Source organism: Globicephala melas, chromosome 5, assembly GCF_963455315.2.
Source record: "Globicephala melas chromosome 5, mGloMel1.2, whole genome shotgun sequence".
NCBI lineage: Eukaryota > Metazoa > Chordata > Mammalia > Artiodactyla > Delphinidae > Globicephala > Globicephala melas.
Genome location: NC_083318.1, coordinates 36395727 through 36419224, shown reverse-complemented (window position 1 = coordinate 36419224; position 23498 = coordinate 36395727). Strand labels below are relative to the sequence as shown.

Sequence of the window (23498 nt, the reverse complement as noted above, 5' to 3'; positions counted from 1 at the left end):
GCTTGCCTGCCACACACGTGACACGCGATAAATGTGAGTTCCCTTTCCTCACTGTAACTATTATAATAATACATGAAATTCTAAAATTATACATACAGGGACTAAAATTAGTCCTCAAAACCATTACGTCGGTAGCTTTTGTTTTACGAGTATATCTCCCACGCCTTGAAAAAAATGCAGCATGTAGGAATAATTAGAATTTTGAAAATCAAAAATAATCCGTTATTTCACAGCATCTAAGGCGCCATTCATTGAAAGCGACACAGCTATTTTTCATAGTAGTATGAAAGATACAATACCGCTGTTGGCTGCAAGAGGCATCCCAGTTTCCCAGATTTTAAAAACGTTAAAATTCAAAAGGTTTGCTTCCTTGGAGGTAATGAAATAGAGCAGCCTTGGGCTGCAAGGGTGCACCACGCTCCCATGGGAGTTTCCTCACTCAACCCTCTCCAGGACGCTGCAGTGGGCACAGGACAGTGGACCACCCAACTAATGGTGGGAGAAGTGGAGGTGGCCACCAGAACGAAACGCCAAGGTATGTGGTGCGGCCCCCCCGCGCCTTCCTTCCCAGGTCTGTCACTCACCGGGCTGTGCGACTCCAGGATCTGCGTGCAGGCTGCCTTGGTCAGGGTCTCTGACGCGCTCAGCTCCTCCAGGAGCAGGTCCTGGATGGTCAGGAGCGCAGTGTACGCCCACAGGGTCTTGGCCATCCTGGCCGCCTTCTGGAACTGCAGGGAGACGAGGGACTCGGCAAAGCGTCCCTCCTGGGCCTCCAGCTGCTGCACCCTCTCGCGAAGCAACTCTCCTCGGACCTGGGAGGGGCCGGCCAGAGAACCAGAGAACGGTAAGTGGAGGGACGGCGGAGGACAGAGCACGCGGCTGACAAAAGCCGGTGTATTTATATTCGTGCAGGCAGGCAGCCGGTCATCGATTCGGGATTCTGAAGAAGGTCTCAAGGCAGCAGCGTTGGAATCTCAGTGCGCAGTTTAAGACAGCAAGGGCCTCTCTGCTTATAAAGATGCTGCGGGGCTTTCAGAGTCCAGCTGTTCATTCCACATGTATCACTCTCGGAGGTAAATCGAACTGTGTTGCTTCCAGGGCAAATTCCTTCAAGCCTCCCATCTTAAAGGATGAAAATTCAGTCTTCCTAACACAGCCCCTAAGGCCCTCCCCTCCCTGATCCCAGCGAAGGTACAGCTGGAAAGGTCTGGTCTGTTCTGCCACCCCCACCCACATACGTGGGACTTCCATTGCTCCTGACAGTTCAGGGCCTTGCACACCATGCTCTTTGTGTCTATCATCCGAGCTCTTCGCTATGATTCAAACATCCCTCATCTTTGTCCTCCTGAAAATCCTCCTACTTGGCCTTTGCGTCTCTGGTTCCCAAGGAGCCACTCTGAAGCATCCTCACTCTGCACATCTGTCGCCCTCCTTGTGTTTCTTTCGTCTCTCAAGCTCCTCTCCCCAGCTGGTACCACACTGTTTACCCCACCAGGACAGAGCTCTTGCAGGGGAGGGCCCAACACCCGAGGGGCCCAGCAGCCTCTAGATGAGAGAATCCATTCATTATACTCATTCACTCAACTAAGTAGTTCATTCCAGCTTCTCTACATTTTTTCTCTGCTATCACTACCTCTTACACTTTCTCTAGGAAACTTGTTACAGGGAACAACATAGTCTACTGCTTCTCTGATTTCACCACCCGAGCCCCTAAAGGCAGGTCCCTGTAAGTGCATGCCTCTCCCCTGCACAGGAAGCTAAAGTACAACCCCAAAAGTAGCCTACACAAGCATCATATCGCGATGAAGCCTTTCACTTCATCTTTAAAGGTTTGTGGAATATATTCACAGTAGCCAAAGTCAAAGCAACCCAAGGACCCCCTCAACAGATGTACAGATAAACAAAATGGGGTCTATCTATACAGTGGAATATTATGCAGCCTTAAAAAGGAAGGAAATTCTAGCACATGCTACAACATGGATGACATTATGCCGAGAGAAATCAACCAGTCACGAAAGGACAAATCCCGTATGATTCCACTTATATGAGTTTCCTACAGTAGTCAAATTCATAGAGCCAGAAAGTAGGATGGTGGTTGCCAAGGGCTGGGGAGAGGAGGGGGTGGGAGTTAGTGCTTCATGGGGACAGGGTGTCAGTTTGGGAAGATTAAAAGTTCTGGAGATGGATGGTGGTGACAGCTGCATACAACATGAATGTACTTAATGCCACTGAACTGGATCCTGAAAAAATGGTTAAGGTGGTACATTTCATGTTATGTGTATTTTACCACAATAAAAAAAATGGAATTTTGTTTGCTTCTACGTAACCTATTTTTAAGATTTGTATGTTTATATTCAGAGGCTATAAAGTAGCTGGCCCAAGGGAAAATATTTACACGGCACAGAGGCTGGCAGAAGATGGTAGCCCGGGTTCTCCCAGGGCTGTGCAATTTTCCTGTGCCCATTGTGTGTCCTTCAGAGGAAGGCAAATCCCAGGTTAAAGAGATCAGATTTCACCTGTGTGATCTGTCCTTCAGGAAAAATTCTGCTGCAGGAAGAGGAAAACGTGCCCCAAAGAAGCAAATAGCCCCCTTTGGGTATTATTGGCTGGAAAAGAAAACTCTGCTGGGGGACCTGCAAAGGCTTCTTGGAGAGGTGGTGCTTACCACAGGCCATGGAGAAGGAAGACAACAAGTGAAACTAGTTCTTCAAAGACACGCTGTGGGGACCTGCATATTTGGATCACAGCAGCCCACTAGCAACAGGGATCAGAGGCAATAACACACAGAACTACGGCATGAAAACAGCTTCTCTGGAAGAAGACACTTCATTTCCCTGCTTGAAAGGAAACATGAAGTCTTGTTATCAAAAGGATGCTACCAGACCCCAGTCTTTCCCTAGTTTGGAGCACCAGGTGACAGCCGCTTGTGACAGTCCGGTGATCTGTTTCCACGGTAATTACAGATCACTGGCCTGCGCCTTCCAGGTGGGCTTTCTTCGAGGGCCAGCAGCTATACTCAGCTTGTGTGGAGGAGCCTGCACAGCTCGTAGAGGTGGTCCAATGTCCTTGCAAGACTGGGCGATGCCCTGTGAGAATGGGGCCCCAAGAGCGCTGTCTGATTACTTCCTCATGGGGACACTTGGAAACTGAGTCTCTGAAGTGCTTTACAGATCCTAACAGTCTTCCAGCAAACTTTTTTCCCACCGTTATTTTTTTCACAGTAAGTTCACAAACAGAAAATATATTTACATCTTTGTGCATTCATCCAAAAAAATTTAATGAGCACCAAATATGTATAATATAAAGGAATGTGTGATGCACCCAGGGAATGGGGACGGGTGCGTCACCAGACACGTATCTAATCCTGAAAGAGCTCAGAATTGAGGAGGGAAGTAGGCACCATGGTGAAAGGCACAGGCTCCAGAGCCAGTACTCTAAATTTGTTTGATATTTTTGCACTTTAATTATCTAGATGATGGGGTGGGTGGCAATGTCTTTCCAGGCATAGAAATCAATTTTTCTATCTTAAATTTAAGCACTAATGATGTTTATTTAGCCGGGGGTTATGTTTATTTAGTCATGCACATGACTTAGCTTCTCTGAATTCCTAGCTTTGTCTTCTTCACTCGAGGAGTCCACCAGGTTCTGCCTGGTTTCCTTCCCCTGCGCCATGGCCTGGAAGCTCTTTCAGGGCCGTACCCAGGACAGTCACAGGGCTCAACTCATTTGCTCCCTGTTTCTCAGGGATCACTTTTGACTGTTGTCCAGTGTTTTAAAAAACACATTATTTCATACATTATGTTCATTGTTTTTGTTTTGTTTTGTTTCGTTTTAGGTGAGGGGATAATCTGATGCTTCAATTCCGTTATGGCCAGAAGCAAAATAAGTCCCCAGTAAGGTTATTTTGATTATTAAATAATCTACTACTTTGAGAAAACCATAATTCAAAAAGAGTCATGTACCAAAATGTTCACTGCAGCTCTATTTACAACAGGCAGGACGTGGAAGCAACCTAAGTGCCCATCGACAGATGAATGGATAAAGAAGATGTGGCACATATATACAATGGAATACTACTCAGCCATGAAAAGAAACAAAATTGAGTTATTTGTAGTGAGGTGGATGGACCTAGAGTCTGTCATACAGAGTGAAGTAAGTCAGAGAGAGAAAAACAAATACCATATGCTAATACATATAAATGGAAACTAAAAAAAAAAAAAAGGTCATGAAGAACCTAGGGGCAAGACAGGAATAAAGACACAGACCTACTAGAGAATGGACTTGAGGATATGGGGAGGGGGAAGGGTAAGCTGGGACAAAGTGAGAGAGTGGCATGGACATATATACACTACCAAACGTAAAATAGATAGCTAGCGGGAAGCAGCTGCATAGCACAGGGAGATCAGCTCGGTGCTTTGTGACCACCTAGAGGGGTGGGATAGGGAGGGTGGGAGGGAGGGAGGTGCAACAGGGAAGAGATACGGGAACATACGTATATGTATAACTGATTCACTTTGTTATAAAGCAGAAACTGACACACCATTGTAAAGCAATTATACCCCAATAAAGATGTTAAAAAACAAAAAAAAACCCCAAAAACAAATACTTGAAAGAAAATAAATAAATAAATAATCTACTACTTTTCATTGACTGTAACAGTGCCTGACACACTGAAGTGTTGAATGATGGCTAGCTGTTGTTGTTTATTGTTTTTTTTTTTTTTTGGCAGTACGCGGGCCTCTCACTGTTGTGGCCTCTCTGGTTGCGGAGCACAGGCTCCGGAAGCACAGGCTCAGCGGCCATGGCTCACGGGCCCAGCCGCTCCACGGCATGTGGGATCTTCCCGGACCAGGGCACAAACCTGTGTCCCCTGCATCGGCAGGCGGACTCTCAACCACTGCACCACCAGGGAAGCCCTGTTTATTGTTAGTATCAATTTTATTATTAAAGGTAGAACATGGTTGGTGGCATAAAGGAGGTCCATATATAGCACTATGATATTTTAGAGGATGGAAGAGGGGGAGGGGTCAGGGAAGGTTGTGAAGATATCAGCTTTTGAACTGGATATTGAAGGATCCAGGCATTAAGGAAGAGGGAACAGCACAACCAAAGGCACTGAGGCAGGAGTGAATGGGGTCTCTATGGGGTTAGTGAGAGGGTGAATTAGACCAAAGCTGAAAGGAAAAGTGGAAGATAAGGACCTAGAGGTCAGACAGAAACCACATTACAGAGACCGTCACTGCTAAGGGGAGGTAGGTAGCCTTTCTCCAGAGGCAACAGAAAGGGCTTTGGCAAGCCTGTTAAAGTTACTAAAAAGGAAAAACATGAGTGACAGGCAGGTGAACAAGAAATGGATGAGAGGTCCCCTCCTTACACACCTGCATGAGCTCATATTTCCACATTTCCTCCATGTGGTTTCAATCTTCCCCACCACTGGACAGGTAGTGGCCCAAATACCCTGTAAGGCCTAGTCCCCTGCAGAGATGCAGGGCAGAGTAAGGTGGCCATGAGGGATATCTCATTTTACTTATGCAAAGTCATTCCTAAAATGTGGGATAAGCGTAAAGCCTTTTGCATGTACTTCGAGAACAACTTGCACAGTGAAATTAACAAAAGAAAGCTTCTCTAACATCCTCTTTCTTCTTCGGAAAGCTTAATTTCTTAATTCTAGCCCTATGAGAATACGTCTCTGAAGAGGGCTTTCATCCTTGTTTAAAAGAACTCCTGGGAAAAGATACAGATTTGCATTTCTATGAGGTATTAATGACAGGCTTAATTAAATATTCAAGCTACCTAAATTAATAAAAATTCATTTGCAAAACAATATGCTGCTAAATACTCTTATTTTAGATGTGAAGTTCAAACAACTTCCTAATTGGTTTCCCTGGTAGAATGTGCAGTTTTGAAGGAGTAGTTTCTTCTATTCATTGGGATGTCCTTTAAACACAAAATAAAATCAACCTGTCAATCATCAGAGAATTACTGAGATTCTAAGAAGTTCAAGACCTTACACCCCTCCTCCTTGCACAAGTTTGGAAACATATACAACTGGCTGCATGGGTGAGCCAGACAGACACCAAATGTCAGCTCTAATATTGATGGAAACTAGACTGGAGAATGCGGCTCAGATGTGTTTGCAAAGGAGTGGACAGTCCTCCAAACAGCAGGCCTCCCCCCTAGCTCATCACATTGTAGTCAGAAAATGGGGGCTTCCTGAAGGCAGGCTGGCTTCCAAAGAGAGGAGGGAGTTGCACTGAGCATGCTCAGTTCCTACTTTAATCTCGCCAATCAGGTAACACTCTCCTTGGAGAGAAGTGGGCAAGGAATGCAGAGAGGCCAGGATGTCACTAGCAAAGTCCCTCCATGTGGAAAGAGAGGGGTCAGAAAGGAGTCACATTAGGAATCTCACATCCAAATGCTGGGAGGAGATGCTGATGAAACACTATTTAAATATTAGAATGTACTTGTATTCTAGTGGCTGGCCCTCTCAAAAAGCAGGTCAGTTTAAACCATGCTTTGCAGGATGGGTTCAAAATTTAAGACTCTCTCCTTTATCTTGCATCAGGAGGGGAGTGGACTCAGTAAAGGTGTGTTGGGTTAATGTTTATTGAATGAAATAACACCCGGCTAAATAAACATCATTAGTGCTTAAATTTAAGATAGAAAACTTGATTTCTATGCCTGGAAAGACATTGCCACTCAACCCATCATCTGCATAATTAAAGTGCAAAAATCTCAAACAAAGTAAGAGCACTGCCTTAAACTAGTCAGCATAGTTTTATTTCTTGTGTTTATGGCTGATCTGTTATCTCCTACGTAAAAACTTACCACCTAACTAGCTGTGTGACCTGGACAAGCTGCTTAACCTCTGAGTCTCAGTTTTATCTCTGAAAAGCAAACAATAAAATGACAGGGAACAATGCCTGTAGAGTCTGTGGTACCTAATGAGCCCCTAATAAATAGTAGCTGCTGTATTCTTACCACTAGTATTATTTTGGTATCATTACTATAATTAGTTAAATACAGCCTCCTTTGGGTTGCAGGAAAAAGATAAAACAATAGTTTATAATATTGAGAGGTTTTTTTCCTCCTTTAAAAAGTTTTTTCATTTCTAATTATAAAAAAACATGCACAATGTAGAAAAATATTAACAACTGAGATTCCTGGAGAAAGACAGTAGATTTATAAAATGCATCTACTGCTCTCTTTAAGGCAGAAGGACTCAAGTAAAACTCTACATTCCCTCATTTGGCTCCTGACATATGGGCAGCAAGGCCTTTACCATTTAGGCAGGAGACTGGTCTTCTCTGGGCACTCTGACCAGATTTCAAGAAAGCTCTAAAGTTACAGACATTGGGAATTCACCAAGTGAGTGGTCCAGTCTAGTCACAGCAGCGTGAAGGTCACAGTCTGCAAGCCCTACTTACAGGTCAGAGCCTCTAAGTAACTTTTAAGTACTCGACTCTTTTTTTTTTTTTGGGGGGGGGGTACGCGGGCCTCTCACTGTGTGGCCTCTCCCGTTGTGGAGCACAGGCTCCGGATGCACAGGCTCAGCGGCCATGGCTCACGGGCCCAGCCGCTCCGCGGCATGTGGGATCTTTGCGGACCGGGGCACGAACCCATGTCCCCTGCATCGGCAGGCGGACTCTCAACCACTGTGCCACCAGGGAAGCCCAAGTACTCCACTCTTAAATATGAGCAGACCGCCAAGGATGGCCACATACCTGGGAAAGCCTCTAATGAATGTAGAGGCAATAATAAATATGCAGGAATTTTTTGAAAAACTTTATGTTCTCAGAGAGATACAAGAGTTATTGTAGCCTTAAAGCAACAAGACAATGTTATTTCGTAGAGAGCATTCAGAGAGAAAAAACTCTTGAAAAATTAGAAATTAAAAATGTAAGTGGGCTGCTTTGGGAGCAGTGGGAAACTATGAAGCTTCCCTTAGGAACTCTGCTCAATATTCTGTAATAACCTAAATGGGAAAAGAATTCGAAAAAGAATAGATATGTATATGTATAACTGAATCACTTTGCTGTACACCTGAAACTAACACAACATTGTTAATCAACTATGCTCCAATATTAGATAAAAATTTAAAAAAAAGGAAGAAACTTTCCTTAAAATGGTGTTTCAGGGAGATGACTTTGACAGAGTCTGCCTCAAGGGATAAAACAGGGGCAAGAGTAGACATGAAGAGAACCGTCTGGAGGCTTTCCCAGTCTTGGTAGGTGGATGAAGGGATTTTCTCGCCTCTTCCTAAAATGCATTCCCTTCCAATATGCCTTCTTTTCTAAGCTTTATAAAGACCTGTACCATCAGTTTTCTCTCTTGTCATGTCATCTGAAAATGAGCACATTATTCTCATGCTTAAGCTCTAGCCACTTCTGAAATGACAGGTGTGTGAAGAGCTGTTCCTGACAGAAGCGCCAGCCACCTCTGCATAATTGCCGAGGCTGCTGCAGAAACACACTAGGATGCGTGGCTGATTGCACTGCAAGAGTTCCACTCCTGATGGAGGGGTTGCTAATGAAGTATGCAAGCATGGCATCTCGTGAAACCCAGAAATAGTGAGTGAATAATGGATGGGTGAACGGTTATGTGGTAGACACACCACCCAGATGGAAGCAACATCATTAAAATAGTACCAGAAATCGTGGGTGAGCAGAAAATACGGTCATGTCACTTTCATTTATATTGAAGTGCTCCTAGAGAAAATTTATGAGAAATTTATATATACTTTGTGCAAAACCAGCAAGAGAACGCACCGAAGATGAACTGAAGTATTGCCTTCGTTTCTGGATCCATCAATTAAAATTCTGCTAACAGAACACAGAGGTGGGCATCAAGAGACTGGAACCTTATCCTTGCTGAAGTGTCTGGCGTCAGGGCCCCTCACTCCCCAGAAACCAGTCCAGCTCTTGATGGGGGCTGGGATTGCAACCTTAACCTCCATCTCACACTGACAAGTAGAAGGAAGAGAACAGGTCAGACTAAGACACGGCCCCCAACCCCTAGAACCAACGAGAACAGAGGTCAGGAGAGGAGGACTGGCCAACAGAGACTGACTTCTAGAACTACTAATGAATATATCCTGAGAGATACTCTCTACGAAGTGCCTAAATCTTGTCAATGTTCCCTCAAAAGGTCTGAGCTTCTCAGTGTAGCTGTCAGGACTCTCATGACCTGGGTCCTCCCTGCCTCTACTGCTCCTGTTTCCATATCTAACAGAAAATACTCAGCCTTTTTGAGGACAAATAAAGCCACAAGGTAAGCCTCAATAAATTCCAAAGACTTGCTATCATATACACTTTGTTCTCTATCTAAAACATACTAAAAGTAGAAATCAATAACAGAAGGATAGGTTTTTTTTCTTTTTAAGGATCTGTTAGAAGTAAAAATCAATCAAAAAGGGATAGGTTAGAAAGTTCTGCTTCTGGCCATGATACAGGAACAGGGAACAAATTTACTCTGTAACCAGATTTGCTTTCTCACAGCTAGAAAACTAGACAAATCACATGATGCAATGGTTTTCAGACACTGGACAACAGGCAGCACAGAACTGGGATACTTGAGAGAAGGGAAATAGACAAGGTGAGCCCCACGGTTGCCCCAGCTTACAGCCTGAATGCAGTTCCTAGTACACAAAAGGATGTGTTGGGGAACCCAGGGAGAGACCAGCAGGCTCAGTACTGTGCCTAGAATTTGTGGGGCAGAGTCCTAAAGACGAGGGAGCTGCTGAGAGAGGGAGAGAGACAGAGAGAGAGAGAGAGAGAGAGAGAGAGAGAGAGAGAGATCCAGAGATTTGCAAGGGGCTTTGGCTCAATACTGTGCATGTTTGAAAAAAACCCAAATAACAAACCTATGCCAGGCCAGGGAAAGAACCACCAGAAATAATAGGCAGAACCATTGCTGGAGCTCACACAGAGCTGGGAAGAGCTTGTGTTCCCACGACCCAGAGTGAAAAGATCCCACGACACACAAGGTATCAGGTAGCGTCCTCAGAAGTGTGTAGCCTCAGCAGCGGGGATACGTTAGTCCTCGACTAAAGGCAGCTCTTGACCCAACCTAACAAAGCTTAAAAGCAACCCTTGAGGTGAGCTGTGACAAAGCGAGAGAGAGACATGGACATATATACACTACCAAATGTAAAATAGATAGCTAGTGGGAAGCAGCCGCATAACACAGGGAGATCAGCTCGGTGCTTTGCGACCACCTGGAGGAGTGGGATAGGGAGGGTGGGAGGCAGGGAGATGCAAGAGGGAAGAGATATGGGAACATATGTGTATGTATAACTGATTCACTTTGTTATAAAGCAGAAACTAACACACCATTGTAAAGCAATTATACCCCAATAAAGATGTTTAAAAAAAAAGCAAGTCTTGAAAGGATAAAATGAATCCAAAAGAACATACCTACATGTCAAAACTCCACTATTAAAGAAAATACAAAATCCAGTACCCAACATGTAAAATCTACAATGCCTACCATCCAATCAAAAATTACCATGCATGCAAAGAAGAAGGAAACTATCCATAATCCAGGGAAAATTCAACGAATGGAAATGAGAGAGATGATGGAATAAGCAGACAAGGACATTGACACACTGCTAAGAAAAAGAAATGAGGCGTAAGAATCAGAAAGGAGGCTACGAAGCTGTGATTATTTGTAGACATTATGACCAAATGCAAAAAATCAACAGACACATTCTCACAAGAATCTTAAGAGGTAGGTGTACCTATCACGCACACTTGAAAGATGAGTACGCTAGGGCATAGAGTGGTTAAGTGACTTGCTCAAGGTCACAGGGCTATAAGTGACAGAGATAGGGACTTTGGACCCAGCAGTCTGGCTCCAGAGATAGAATAAGGGAGTCTGGAAAGACTTATAAAAATTAGTAACATTTCTTTACATCAGTATCAAATAAGCCCAAAACATAACTGAAAATAGGTAATAACTCACAATTGCAACTAAACCTATCATGTATCTGGGAATCATCAAAAAGAATACACAAGACCTTATGTATATGTATAGCTTACCCATAAGGTGACCCTATGATTTCTCGCCCAAGTTGAGAGTAAAAGGAAGAGCTAACAGGAAGGGACGTGGGGATGACAGGGGAGACTGGGACTGTCCCAAGCATATCGACTTAATGGAAGCAAATATAAAATCTATTAAAGATCTTAAAAGAAGATCCACATAAAATAAGAAACATTCCACCTTTTTGGAGGGGAAGACAATTCTCAAATTAACCTGTAATTTTAGTTCAATCCAACAGAAATTTATCTTGGAACTTGATTAACTTATTCTCAAATGTACCTGCCCTCCAGAGTCCTCCAGGTTGAAAATCATGCATCTGTGCATTTGTAAGGAGCCTATCAGAAGGACTGGGATGTCTGTGGAGTGTCACAGGTGCACAACAGCCACTCAGGATGGCTGCCTCTGACCGGAGCTGGTAACCCATCAGCTGGACAGAAAAGGTGGGCAGGCAGGAAGTCCACTTTCATCCCTCTGCCTGTCTCTCTTTTCCTCCCTGAATCAGTCGTACAAGTCTTTCTGAATGAGTCACGTACCACTCATTCAAGGCGGAGCTCAGCATAGTCAGGTGGCTTCTATGTGAAAGCAGGAGGCAAACTTATAAACGGTCGATGTACAAACTTGTTGCTCATCTAAAACCGTGAACATCTCAAGTGCAGGATCCTGCAAGAGTGCCCGGCCCAGAGAACAGGCTACAAAATGTTCTAAAGGAGGAAGTGAAGGAGAATGAGGGAAAGGGGAAAGCTGAGCACGGCAAGGAAAAGGAAAGAGGTGGAAGAAAGGGAGGGGACGTGGGGAAGAGGACAAACAGCCCTGCTGGGAGGCTGAAGCCTTCTCGCTGTCACTGCGGACCCAGCACCATGATGGAAAGGGCATGGATGATGGAAGCAGACGTGCCTTGTGGGAGCCCCAGCTCAACCACTCACTGATGGCGTGACCTTGGGCAATTCTGCCGACCTCTCCAGATGGCAGAGTCCAGACCAGGGACATATCAACCTGGGGCTGAGGGTTGCAGATTCTAGTAAAGAAAGGGGGCACCTGACAGGTGCTTCCAGCATGCTCTGCAAACCCCAGCTGTGAAGCCACAGTCCCTTTGGGGACAGCATGCTGCCAGCCAGGCAGTGGCTTGACAGTGGGTCTTGGGACAGTGGCCATTAGGTCCCTGCTCCATCTTGATAGCTACATGAGCTTGGAAGGGGTTCCCAGTGCTGCTGGCATCCCCCCAAGGGCTGTCATTTCTGTGCAATTACCCTGCAAATAAAAAATCTGAACAATTGCTACTCGGATGCTAAGAGATGCAGTCGACCGACTTCAGGAGGAACATCAAAGCCGCTGACTGGGGAGTGCCTATTGTATTGGCACTTGCCACAGTGAGATAGCCATTTGTGAAGATGGCCTGTCATGAAAAGGTCACGGCTGACAAATGACTCTTGGCTGCCTTTCTCCATGAGGCCGGAATTAGGTAGCCTATGAGTTGCTCCATTATTGGGGAAATGGGCACTGGAGCCCACTCCAAAGTTAAAAAGCACCTTCCAATCCTTTTGTTCCTCACAAATCCAGTGACTAGTGGGTTATCATTGTCTCAATCCTGATTTTACGGATGTGGGAGCCAAGGCACGTTCATCTCACATTACACAACCGTGGGAAATAACCATGTTCCGTGAGAATATTCCCTGTCAAAGATGAAGAAGAGATAGAGTTTTAGTTTGAAGTGCTGGATCCACCACCACCTGGCTGCAGAAACCTGGATGAACTCACTGTGGAGACTCAGTTTCCACATCTGTAAAATAGGAATGTGGACCGTTCCTACTTCTTAAGGAAGTCGGGAGGGGTAAAGCACGTAATGGAATGAAAGAGACAGGCTAGAACGGGGGAAGCATGTGCGGTCAGGTGAACTCACGGTGGGTGGGCTGCTGAGTTCGGCTCAGGAAACCTCGGGACCTTCTCAACCCATCCTTCATCCTGTCCCTCTCCTCCTTCTACAGCGCTGGTGAGACTCGGCCCATCTTCCCAGACAGGCACTTGAGACCCTCCACCCCAGGTCTGTTCCCCCATCCCCTCGGGAGACCCAGCACCCCAGCAAAGCAGCCTTTTCACGGGGCTGCAGACTCTGGGCTCCCCTGAACCTGCATTGTGTCCTTGGCCACGGCTCAGGCCACCCATTCCTTCCACCAAATCAAATCCTCACTTTTCCTTCTCTGACAATATCTACCTTAAGTGTGACAATGGGTCACAAACCAGCGTGCACTGGAGGAAATGCCCTGCCCGACCCCCCATGCGGCTAGTTCCTCCATGTAGTCCCTGCCTCACTCCACCCCTCTCCTCGTCCCCTCCTGGGTGAACCGGGAATCCACCCCACTGGGCAGGCTTGGCTCAGCTCTGCTCTGGGAGCCCCACTTCTGCTCCTCCAGGTAGGCTGCTGCCAGGACCCCCCCAGGGACACCTGTGATCGTGTGACTGAGTCTGTCTAATTCTGGGATGTTTAGCAAGCCCATCTGGCTCTCATACTAATTTCTATCTTCTGAATTAGCCTTTAACTGTAAGACAGATGATATTTCCACCTGTACCTGCCTTAGTCTTTGTCTTGTGTCTCAATTTTATATAGAACACAAGTGGGAATAGGGTGCTACTTCTGTGTCCCTTAAGACATCAACAACCTGTACACACCTGGAAGGAGCCATGACCTTGCCTGGAGCAGGTTCTATGGTTCTTTGCTGGATTACGCATTTGTGTTCTGACAAATACACTTACATTAAAAAAAAAAATTTAAAATAACTAGGTAAAGGACCCGAGGGACAGAAGGTAGGAACAAGACGAGCAGCTCTAGAATATGGTCTGTGCATCCACTCACTGACAGTCCTCTGGGAGTCTGCCCTTTGCTGGGGAAGGCAGCGGGCCCCCGGCAGTGACAACACGGTGTCGACTCTTAAATGTCACCTCCTCAGAGACATCTCACCTGACTCTCCCACCTACAGTGGATCCCACTTCCCCCTCGCCATCCCCCCACCCCGTCACTATCATACCGTCTTGTTCATTTCTTTATCGGCACTGATCATGATCTATCATTTTAAGTGCTCTTTGTCTAGAATGTGCATTTCTGAGAGCTGGGACCACCCCAGCGCTCGTGAACACGATGCCTGGGACATTGCTGCCTCCTCAGCATCCCAGAGGAATGAAGGAACAGCGTGAGATATGCTAGGACGGGAAAGGAAGTTGGCAGGGGGAGGGGTAAGTGGGAGAACTGGGTGTTCCGGGAAGGCTTCTTGGAAGAGGGGGCACCTGAGGACAGAGTTGTGCCTTAGGACAGCTGAGGACAAAGTCCACTTGTTCAGGTAAAAAGAGGTGGAAAGGTAAATCCAAGAAGAGGGAAGGACACGGGTAAGCAGCACGTGGTCATACGCAGTACGCGCAGAAACAGAAGTGTAACAAAAGGGGGCTGGTGAGGGAGGTTGGGCTGCTTGTGGCGCACAGAGGAGGGTGTGCAAGATAAATGCAGAGATAGAAGTGAAGCAGCACAAGTGAACCCCTCAGCACAGAGCCAGGCACAAGGATGGTGGCAACCACAGGCCACGGAGGCAGCACCAGAGATGAGGCCAGAAGAATGGACCAGAGAGAGACCTCCTGGGGGAGAAGTGGAGGAAGAGGGTTCCAGGCAGAAGGACCAGGTGAAAAGGGGCGGGGGTGGGGGTGGGGTGGGTCCCACCTGCAGGAACACAAGGTAAAAACCAGGTGCTGCGGGGAGGGGGAAGGGTAAGCTGGGGCGAAGTGAGAGAGTGGCATGGACATACATACACTACCAAATGCAAAATAGATAGCTAGTGGGAAGCAGCCGCATAGCACAAGGAGATCAGCTCCGTGCTCTGTGACCACCTAGAGGGGTGGGATAGGGAGGGTGGGAGGGAGACGCAAGAGGGAGGGGATATGGAGACATATGTATATGTATAACTGATTCACTTTGTTATACAGCAGAAACTAACACACCATCGTAAAGCAATTATACTCCAATAAAGATGGAAAAAGAAAAAAACAGGTGCTGGGTGGAGATGGACAGTCACAGCCCCCAAGGGCTCTGTGTGCCCTTAAACTGGGCGGCTGCCAGCCCTGCCATGTGCTATGAGGAGTGACAGATCGAACACTGACCTTTTCAACCAGGTCTTCGGGGGCCTGTTCCTCAAAGAGCTGAATTTTATCTTCAGTGCACTTCTTCAAAAGGTCTGTCTTGCTTTTGCTCTTGGAGCGTGGCTTCCTTGCCTTGGACTGTGGCTGGAGAGAGGGGAGAAAACATGGGCGAGAAAGTGATCACCAGTAGGTTGGTGCAGCCCCTGGTCTCCCCAAGCCCAGAGAGGCTCCTGCAGCTCTTGGCACCGCACAGCTGTCTTAGCCAGAGAGGGGAGGAGAGATGAACACTCTCCTGGAATGAACTCCGTTCATGGGCCTTCGGTCTTGGCATACTTTGGGAGCTTGTCCCGCCAAAGGGAGGAGAGGGATGCTCGTGGGCAGAGCCGGAGCTTTGCAGTCAGACAGATAGCGGCCCCACCTGCGTCCACCTCCTCTCCAGTGGGGGACCTCAACCCGTCAGCCTCTGTGAGCAGGCACAGGACGGAAGAGGTGCTTGTCCTTGGGAAGCTTACAGAAGAGCGGAGGAAAAAATCAGTAAACGTGAAAACAAATAACCGACCAAGACACTCTCAGAGGGTTGGTGAGTGCCATGAAGACAAGGAGACAGATATTCTCTGGGTATTATCTTACATTAGGCGGACGGGGACACGTCTGCAGAGGTGAACGGCTGCTGAGGACATCCGTATGCATGCATTCAAGGAGGCATTATGCGTGGGCTTTCACACATACCATCCTCCTAGAATAACAGCTGCACAACCTACACACACATACCAGCTTCTCACAAATGTAAAGAAGTGACATTGCAGCTGAGCCCCGCATGACAAGGTGTCAGGAGTGTGAAAATGTGGGAATAGAAGGTTCCAGACCCTGAAGACCTGAAGCCCAGAGCAAGGGTGAGAGGGGTCGAAGAAGAGGTTGTGTGGGACTTCCCTGGTGGTCCAGTGGTAAAGAATCTGCCTTCCAACGCAGGGGACCCAGATTCGATCCCTGGTCAGGGAACTAAGATCCCACACGTGGCGGGGCAACGAAGCCTGCGTAACACAACTACTGAGCTTGCACGCCTCAATGAGAGAGTTCATGTACCGCAAAAACTACAGAGCCCACGTACGCGCTCTGGAGCCTGCCCGGAGCCCGCACACCACAAAGAGAAGCCCGCGCTTCCATAACGAAGACCCAACACAGCCAGAGGAAAAAAAAAAGAAAGAAAAGAAATAAATAAAATAAATAATTTAAAAAGAGAAGAGGTTGTGGGTGCTCAGTAAATTGATATTCAGCGAATGAATGAATGAGTGTAGAAGATGCTACCCTCTCTGAGCCTCAGTTTCCAGACCTGTAAAATGGAGCTAATGATACCTACCTCATAGGATTACCGCAAGAACATAACACAATGGAACATAAATGGAACATAATCTAACATAATAAACAGAAAAATATAACAACACAGCATACTGTAACACAACACGATAGAACATAACAACATGCTTAGAATGTAGCCTAAATGAGAATATAACAATAGGACATGACATCACATAGCAAAACAAAACAGCATGCAGTAGGGCATAATGTAGCATGACCAACACAACACGCACCACATCTAAGATGCTTGGTGCAGTCCGTGGCCGCTGGTCACTCCCCATGAGGGCCAGTCCTCCTCCCTTCCCGGTTCACATACCCACCCTTCCTCTACTCTTTCACTGGCACGATCTCCCAGAGCCTGCTCTAGACCTGGACTCAGGCCTGCCCACCAGACTCTGACCCGGCGCCTATGGCCGCGGTGTTAATGCAAGAGAAGACCCCCATGTCCTCAGGGCCGGCCCCAGCGCACTCAGAGGAAGCAAGCACGTACACAGCAATTCACTGAGTTCAGAGACCCCCATGTGACAGAGGAGGAGACTGAGGCCAGAACAGAATCGGTGGCCTCAGCCACATCATGGGAGCCCTAAGAACTAGACGGTGAGCTTCCTGACTCCTGCACCCAATGCCTTTAAAAACTCGGGCTGGGCTCAGCTAATCCCATGAGTGAACTATAGTTTTTATCTCCTGATCTAATGGTGATAATACCAAAAAGAGGAAATTGGGGGTCAACCCCTCTTAGGAACAGAGCTAGGCTGGTGGGTAAGACCCTGAAGCCCAGAGCAAGGACTGGCACTGGAAGCGGGGGAAGCCAGAGTGGGGCGGGGGTGGGGCAGATCGTGTGCATCCCTCCCAGCCCCACGCACAGTGATGTCAAGTCGGTAGCCTGAAATTGGCCTTGGAAGGAGTATTTACACCAGGGAAATAGGCAAATGCTACAAGTCAGGAACTCTGAACCCCCAATGAGAGTCAGTTTACCAGCACGTGACTGATCAGGGGTCAGACCACAGGGGGTCTTGAGATCATGGTAGAACTTATAGCTGGGCAGAGAGCACCAAGGATGTGCCTGAATTCTGTTTTCTCCTCAAGGAGAAGCAGTAGGTTTAAAGTCAGAAAGCACCAGCTCCAAGATGAGTCCTTCTACTTCCTCCTACGTCGGTCAATCACTTTACCTCTGCTGGTTGGTGCTTTCATCTGTAGAATGGGGACAAAATATCTACCTCCTGGCCCCGCTGTGAACCACAGATGAGCTACTGAAAGTGTAAGTGATTCGAAATGTTTTCAATCTCAACATAATATCAACTCAAGGGAAGTCCCCGCATTCCGCCCACATCCGGTGGTTGGTTGGTTGAGTCAATAAAGTTTATTGCACACCTGTTATGCACCAGGCACCTTCTAGGTGCTGGGATGGAGTGGTGAACTGGAACTACAAACAGGGAGCTTGTTGGCAGTGGGAGCACAGACCGTGAGTTAAGTCGAGAAACCAGGACATTGCAGATAGCAATCAATTCTCTGAAGACGTGGGAACGCAGCATGGGATAAAGGATGGCTGGGAAAGTGGTGATCTTGGATAGTGGGCAGGGAAGACCACTGTGCAGGTGACACATTTGAACTGAGATGTGAAGAGACCATAAAGAGCTGGCCCTGTGATGTTCTCGGCAAAGGAAACAGCAAATTCAAAGGCTTTGTCTCTGGTGGGATTCCCCAGAGGCAGAGCCAGAGACAGGGACTGGGGTGCACGCAGTTTCCGGAGAGAGGACCTCTGAGCAAGGCGTAGGGGGTGAGGGAACCAGGACAGGAGGGGGAAAGGGCCACGCACGGTGGAGGTCTCAGGTAGCATCTGGCCTTGACTGGTCCATAAGGGGCTCCAGAGTAAACCCTGCACCCAAGAGTTGCCTCGTCTGTGGCCCATAACACGTGCTCACCACAGGCATCTGTCAATCATCACCCTCCGAGGCCCAGGGTGAGAGATGCCCTTTTCCACCTGAGCTGAGCATCCTCCTTGTGCCACTTACAGAAGTACTCTGAGTGGGTCACTGGCTGTGGCCAAGGGAGGGGGCAGGAGGAAGAGTCACCTTCAGGGCAGGTGGCTCCCATCACTGAGGGGAAAGCTCAGGAGAGGGGCGCAGCTGTGAGCCGTGAGTGGCAGAGACTCAGGGCCACTGGTGGACAGTGCAAAGTCCAGGTACCAGTGTGTCCACTACAGAACTTAAGGTGCTTCCAGGAACAGCTGACGCCAACAGGGCCAGAGAGGAGAGGGTGGGAGATGAGCTGAGGGTGGGTGGCAGAGCGAGATCCTGCAGTATCAACCGCCGGAGGAGGCCCCGCTTCTGCACCCACGAGGCCCCGAGATGCCCATCCTACCTGCAGCTCAGGGGCGGCCAGCGCCTGGTCCAATTTCAGGAACTCTGCTTCTCGCCATGCGGTTTGAAATTGCTGCAGCAGGACTCGGGCCCGGATTTTGGGAAGGGCCAAGCTCCTGTCCATCTGAGCGAAGCAGCCGTGAACTTCCTGCCTCATCCCGAGCAGCTCCTCTTCGGACAGGGAGAAGGCAGAGGACCAGAGCTTTCTGGAAAAGCAAGAACAGTGATATGTTTTAGTGGAGAGAAGACAGTGCGGGTTGTGCTGGGGGGAAAGTGTAAATTCAAGGCTCAAACTCCACTAGTCAAATCCACGTCTGGAAAAAAAAACGCCATCTCCTTAATCGGGCATTCATTCCACAAGGATTTCTTGAGCATCTAATGTGTGTCATGATGGACACAACATCATATCGGGGCTAGGAATTCAGAGTTGAATGAGACAAGCCTGTGAGCAGACAACAGGTGTCCCGGCACTCACGACCTTGAAGAGAACCTGTCTCTGTTTAGAACAGACATGAAGACAAAGAACTGTCCACCGAGCCTGGCCAGCAGCAGACTGTAAGTAGGGACCAGAAGCCCGGAGGAGAGATGCCCAACTCGGCAGGTCATGGGGAAGGGGGGGCCTTGTGCTGGGTCTTTCTAGGATGATGAGTGACAGCTCTCATTTAGGGAAAACCTATTCCGTGCTGGAAACCATGCAGGGTGATTTACCATTAGGGGCTGACTGTGTCCTCCCAAAAGATATGTTCAAGTCCCAACCCCTGGTACCTCTGAATGTGATATTTGGAAACAGGGTCTTTGCAGAGGCAGTTTAGAAGTAAGTTAAGATGGGGTCATGTTGCAATAGGGTGGACGCTTAATCCAATATGACTGGTGTCCTTCAAAGAAGAGAAGACACACACACAAGAAGGCCATGCGATGAGGGTCTACGAGCCAACAAGTGCTGAGGATTGTAGCAACAGCAGAAGCTAAGAGAAAGGCGGGGATCAGATTCTCCCTGGAACCTTCAGACAGAGCATGACCCTGCCAACACCTGGATTTGGACTTCTGGCCTCTAGAACTGGGAGCCAATACATTTTTGTTGTTTTAAAGCCCCTGGTCTGTGGTGCTTTATTATGCCAGCCCCAGGAAACATTTACCTGCATCCTCACCGATCCTTTGGCAACTCAATCCTCAATTTACAAATGAGGAAATTTTTTTTTTTTTTTGGTACGCGGGCCTCTCACTGTTGTGGCCTCTCCCGTTGCGGAGCACAGGCTCTGGACGTGCAGGCTCAGCGGCCATGGCTCACGGGCCCAGCCGCTCCGCGGCATGTGGGATCTTCCCGGACCGGGACATGAACCCGTGTCCCCTGCATCAGCAGGCGGACTCTCAACCACTGCGCCACCAGGGAAGCCCACAAATGAGGAAATTAAGGAATGTCCCCCTCTTCCTCCCAGGCAAGGCCTACAGCCACTCTACAGGGGAGAATGGCCACAGGCTCTCTTTCCCACCTCTGGGGATCCAGTCTGGCCAACGAGATGGAAGAGGAGGTCGGCTGGGACTTCTGGACAGAACGTCCTCCCTGACCCAGGAGACAGCATCTGGGGGGAGGCCATCTCTTCTGTCCTGCTTTGGGCAACGTGTGTCTGTTCATTGATCACTCAAAAAATCTTCATGTGGGCCTGTGGGACTTCAGCTCACCTAGAAAGTTCTCTCGTGGAAGCAGAATAAGACGGAAAGGGCTGACTTGGGCCCCCAGACAGAAGCAGTCTGAAGGCCCCAAGCCCATGTCTTGGGTTCCCTGGGACTCACCAATTTTTCTGAAGTACTTTAGGAAACTGCAGCTGTTCCTTTGTACTTTCCCTCGTGGAGAATCTTTGCCCCACGTGTTTGCTGCTTACGTGGACTCCAAGGTGAGAGCAACTCTGAAATGAATCTGAGTTTTTATTCTTGCCCATCTTCAAACCAGATTGGCCCAGGGTGGTCTGGCTTTAATCCTCCACTAGGTAGGCACTAAGATAATACAGAAATATAGGAGATAGGGTCTTTGCCCTGAAGGAATTTAAAATCCAGGCAGGAGTTTAGCAAAAAGCTCTCAAAGACACTTTCCCTGGCAAAACATGCATCCTTATTAATTCTTATTTTATAGGACCAGGTTGACAGCAACTCTCTCTTGCTTGAAATTGAGAAGCTTATAAAAATATGTTTCAAAACTATTGTGCAAAGCCATTTCTACTTAATGCCTCAGAAATAAAGGCTACAACCTTTTAGGGTCTTAAATAAGCAAAGTATATAAGCAGACTCAGATTGTGTGTATTGTTAGTTGACCCCCTTTAACCCTTAGGAAAATCATAAAGAGTTTTCTGATACCAAAGTGAGATCTCTCTTTTCCTGTTGAACGACTCAATCGGCGGCCGCTTTAATAATACTCCCTGCAAAATGGAACCACATGAATCAAAGAAGATGAACATCCAATAATGGGAATGTCACGTCCAATCACACACTTTGAAGAGCCCAAAGCAGGCTGGATGGAGCAAAGAGACTTTGGTCGAATGTAGATTGAGCTGAATAATTACTGCTGAGAACAACTGGTGGGAATAAGAAGTGGCATTGAAGCATCTGACGTGTATGGGCTTGGAGAAGACAGCATCTTGTTTGTTCAAGAAAACAAAAACGAACAGAGATGGCGAACTAAACAAGGACAGAACCATAAAGAAAGAGAGATGAGAAGGAGGGGAGAGGTCACTTCATCTAAACCAAGACAATCTCACCCTCTGCAAACACCTGGGACCTCTCCTCCCTGGCAGCAAGTTCAGTCCCTGGGAATGAGCACTTAAGGAGGAGGCACTGCATCCTTGAGGCCAGGAAGACCTTGTTCCATGGGATGTCACTGCCACCGAGGAAGGATGGGCACTGCAGAACGATGCTCTGCTATTTGGTATCCCTGAAAGGGTTCAAGGAGAGCTCAGGCCTCGGTGCAGATGGGGAGGACCACCGACGTCCAGCGAGCAGCATGCAGGATCAGTAGAGGAGGGGGACAGAGGGACCGAGCAGACAGACTGAGAAGGGCGCCTTCCCCTACCCTCCCCCAACGCCCACCCCCAACACCCCCTCCACAATCCACAATCCTATGTTGATGCAACCTTTTCTAATCAAAAGGGCTTCAATTCAATTCAGAATTGAAATTGTGGCTAAGATCCAAACTGAACTGTGGAGCGGCCATACCGAGGAAAGAATAGTCAAAGGGCTTTGGTTTTGTTTATTCGCTTCAATAGTGTTTTCTGGGTTGGTTGGTTCCTTTAAGGAACATTGATGGGTGGGTCCGTTGGTTAAAAGGACAAAAGCGCTATGTTATAGCCAAACGGGCACCGTTACGCCCTATGTGTAAACAGTCTACACTACTCTAAATAAACAGACTGGGAAGGTGGTGGTTACTGTTTATCTTCACTGCGCTGCTGTTGCTGGGGGGTTTGATTCTGTCTTTCATGCGGTGAGACTGGACTCCCCTCTTCACACCCAGACAAGGACCCACCCAGCTGTTCCAACGCCTGGTCTTGCCCCGCCTCAGCAAGGCAACAGTGGGCAGTGTCCCCTTGTCTCCGGCTCCCAGTACCAGGTCAGTGGCCGGCGCCCAACATGTACCTTCTTCAGAGCTTGGTACCTGGTTAATTACTCCTGCTTTGTGTATCACAATCATCTATTTATGTGTCTGTTTTCCTCCTGATAATCTGAGTTCTTCCAGCACAGGAATGATGGTGGTGATGATAGCAGCTACCTCTTATCATCCACTTATTGCAGACCAAGGGTTGTGTTAAAAGACTGACATAGGGCTTCCCTGGTGGCGCAGTGGTTGAGAGTCCGCCTGCCGATGCAGGGGACACGGGTTCGTGCCCCGGTCCGGGAAGATCCCACGTGCCACAGAGCGGCTGGGCCCGTGAGCCATGGCCGCTGAGCCTGCGCGTCCGGAGCCTGTGCTCCGCAACGGGAGAGGCCACAACAGTGAGAGGCCCGTGTACCGCAAAAAAAAAAAAGAGATGATGTATGTGACACCTGGAGCTGCAGCAGCCATCCTGAAACCATGTGGGGCTGAGCCCAAAGACCAAAGCAGCACACTGAGTATAGTGGAGCAGAAGGATGTTGAGGGCTGGATCCTTGATAGTATCATTGGGTCATGGAATCAAAACTAGAAAATTTACTCCCCGACTTCTTATAAAATGCTTTCTTCACCTTCTAACAACCCAATAGTATCATGTGCTGCTGAAAGCACCGTAAATGATTTATCATTGTCATCCCATTCTACAGGCAAGAAAGATGAGGCTCAGAGAAGTTAAGTAACTTGCCTACACTCAGACAGTTGGTGGCAGTGCTGGGATTTAAACCCAGGTTTTTGGTCTACACTGCCCACCTTTCATTCCTCTCTGTAGCCCCATGTGGGCCGTGTTCGAGGCTCCTCCAGTTTCCAATCTGACGTGCCAGCCCTAGACAGTTGCCAAAGCTTTGCTGGTGTCTGTCACACAGCTGATGGCCCCTTCTGGGCCACGTCAAATCTCAGTCTGCACAAAGAGCTGGCGAATGCTGCAGGGAAGTGAAGGACTGTCAACAGTGGCCCCTCTGGAATCTGATTTTAACTTGTCCTCATTGCCTCCA

At 47.9% G+C, this 23498-nt stretch overlaps 1 protein-coding gene across 1 annotated transcript in view; it reads right to left on the bottom strand.

Annotated features, from left to right (window-relative positions):
• EVC2 (EvC ciliary complex subunit 2) overlaps positions 1–23498 on the bottom strand; it is a 139210-nt gene that overhangs the window by 26325 nt on the left and 89387 nt on the right. Inside the window, exons 15-17 of the mRNA XM_030864188.3 lie at positions 18874–19078; positions 15178–15300; positions 585–812 (exon numbers count right to left, since the gene is read on the bottom strand). Of these exons, the coding sequence (XP_030720048.2) occupies positions 585–812; positions 15178–15300; positions 18874–19078 (556 nt within the window). The remainder of the gene's footprint in view (positions 1–584; positions 813–15177; positions 15301–18873; positions 19079–23498) is intronic.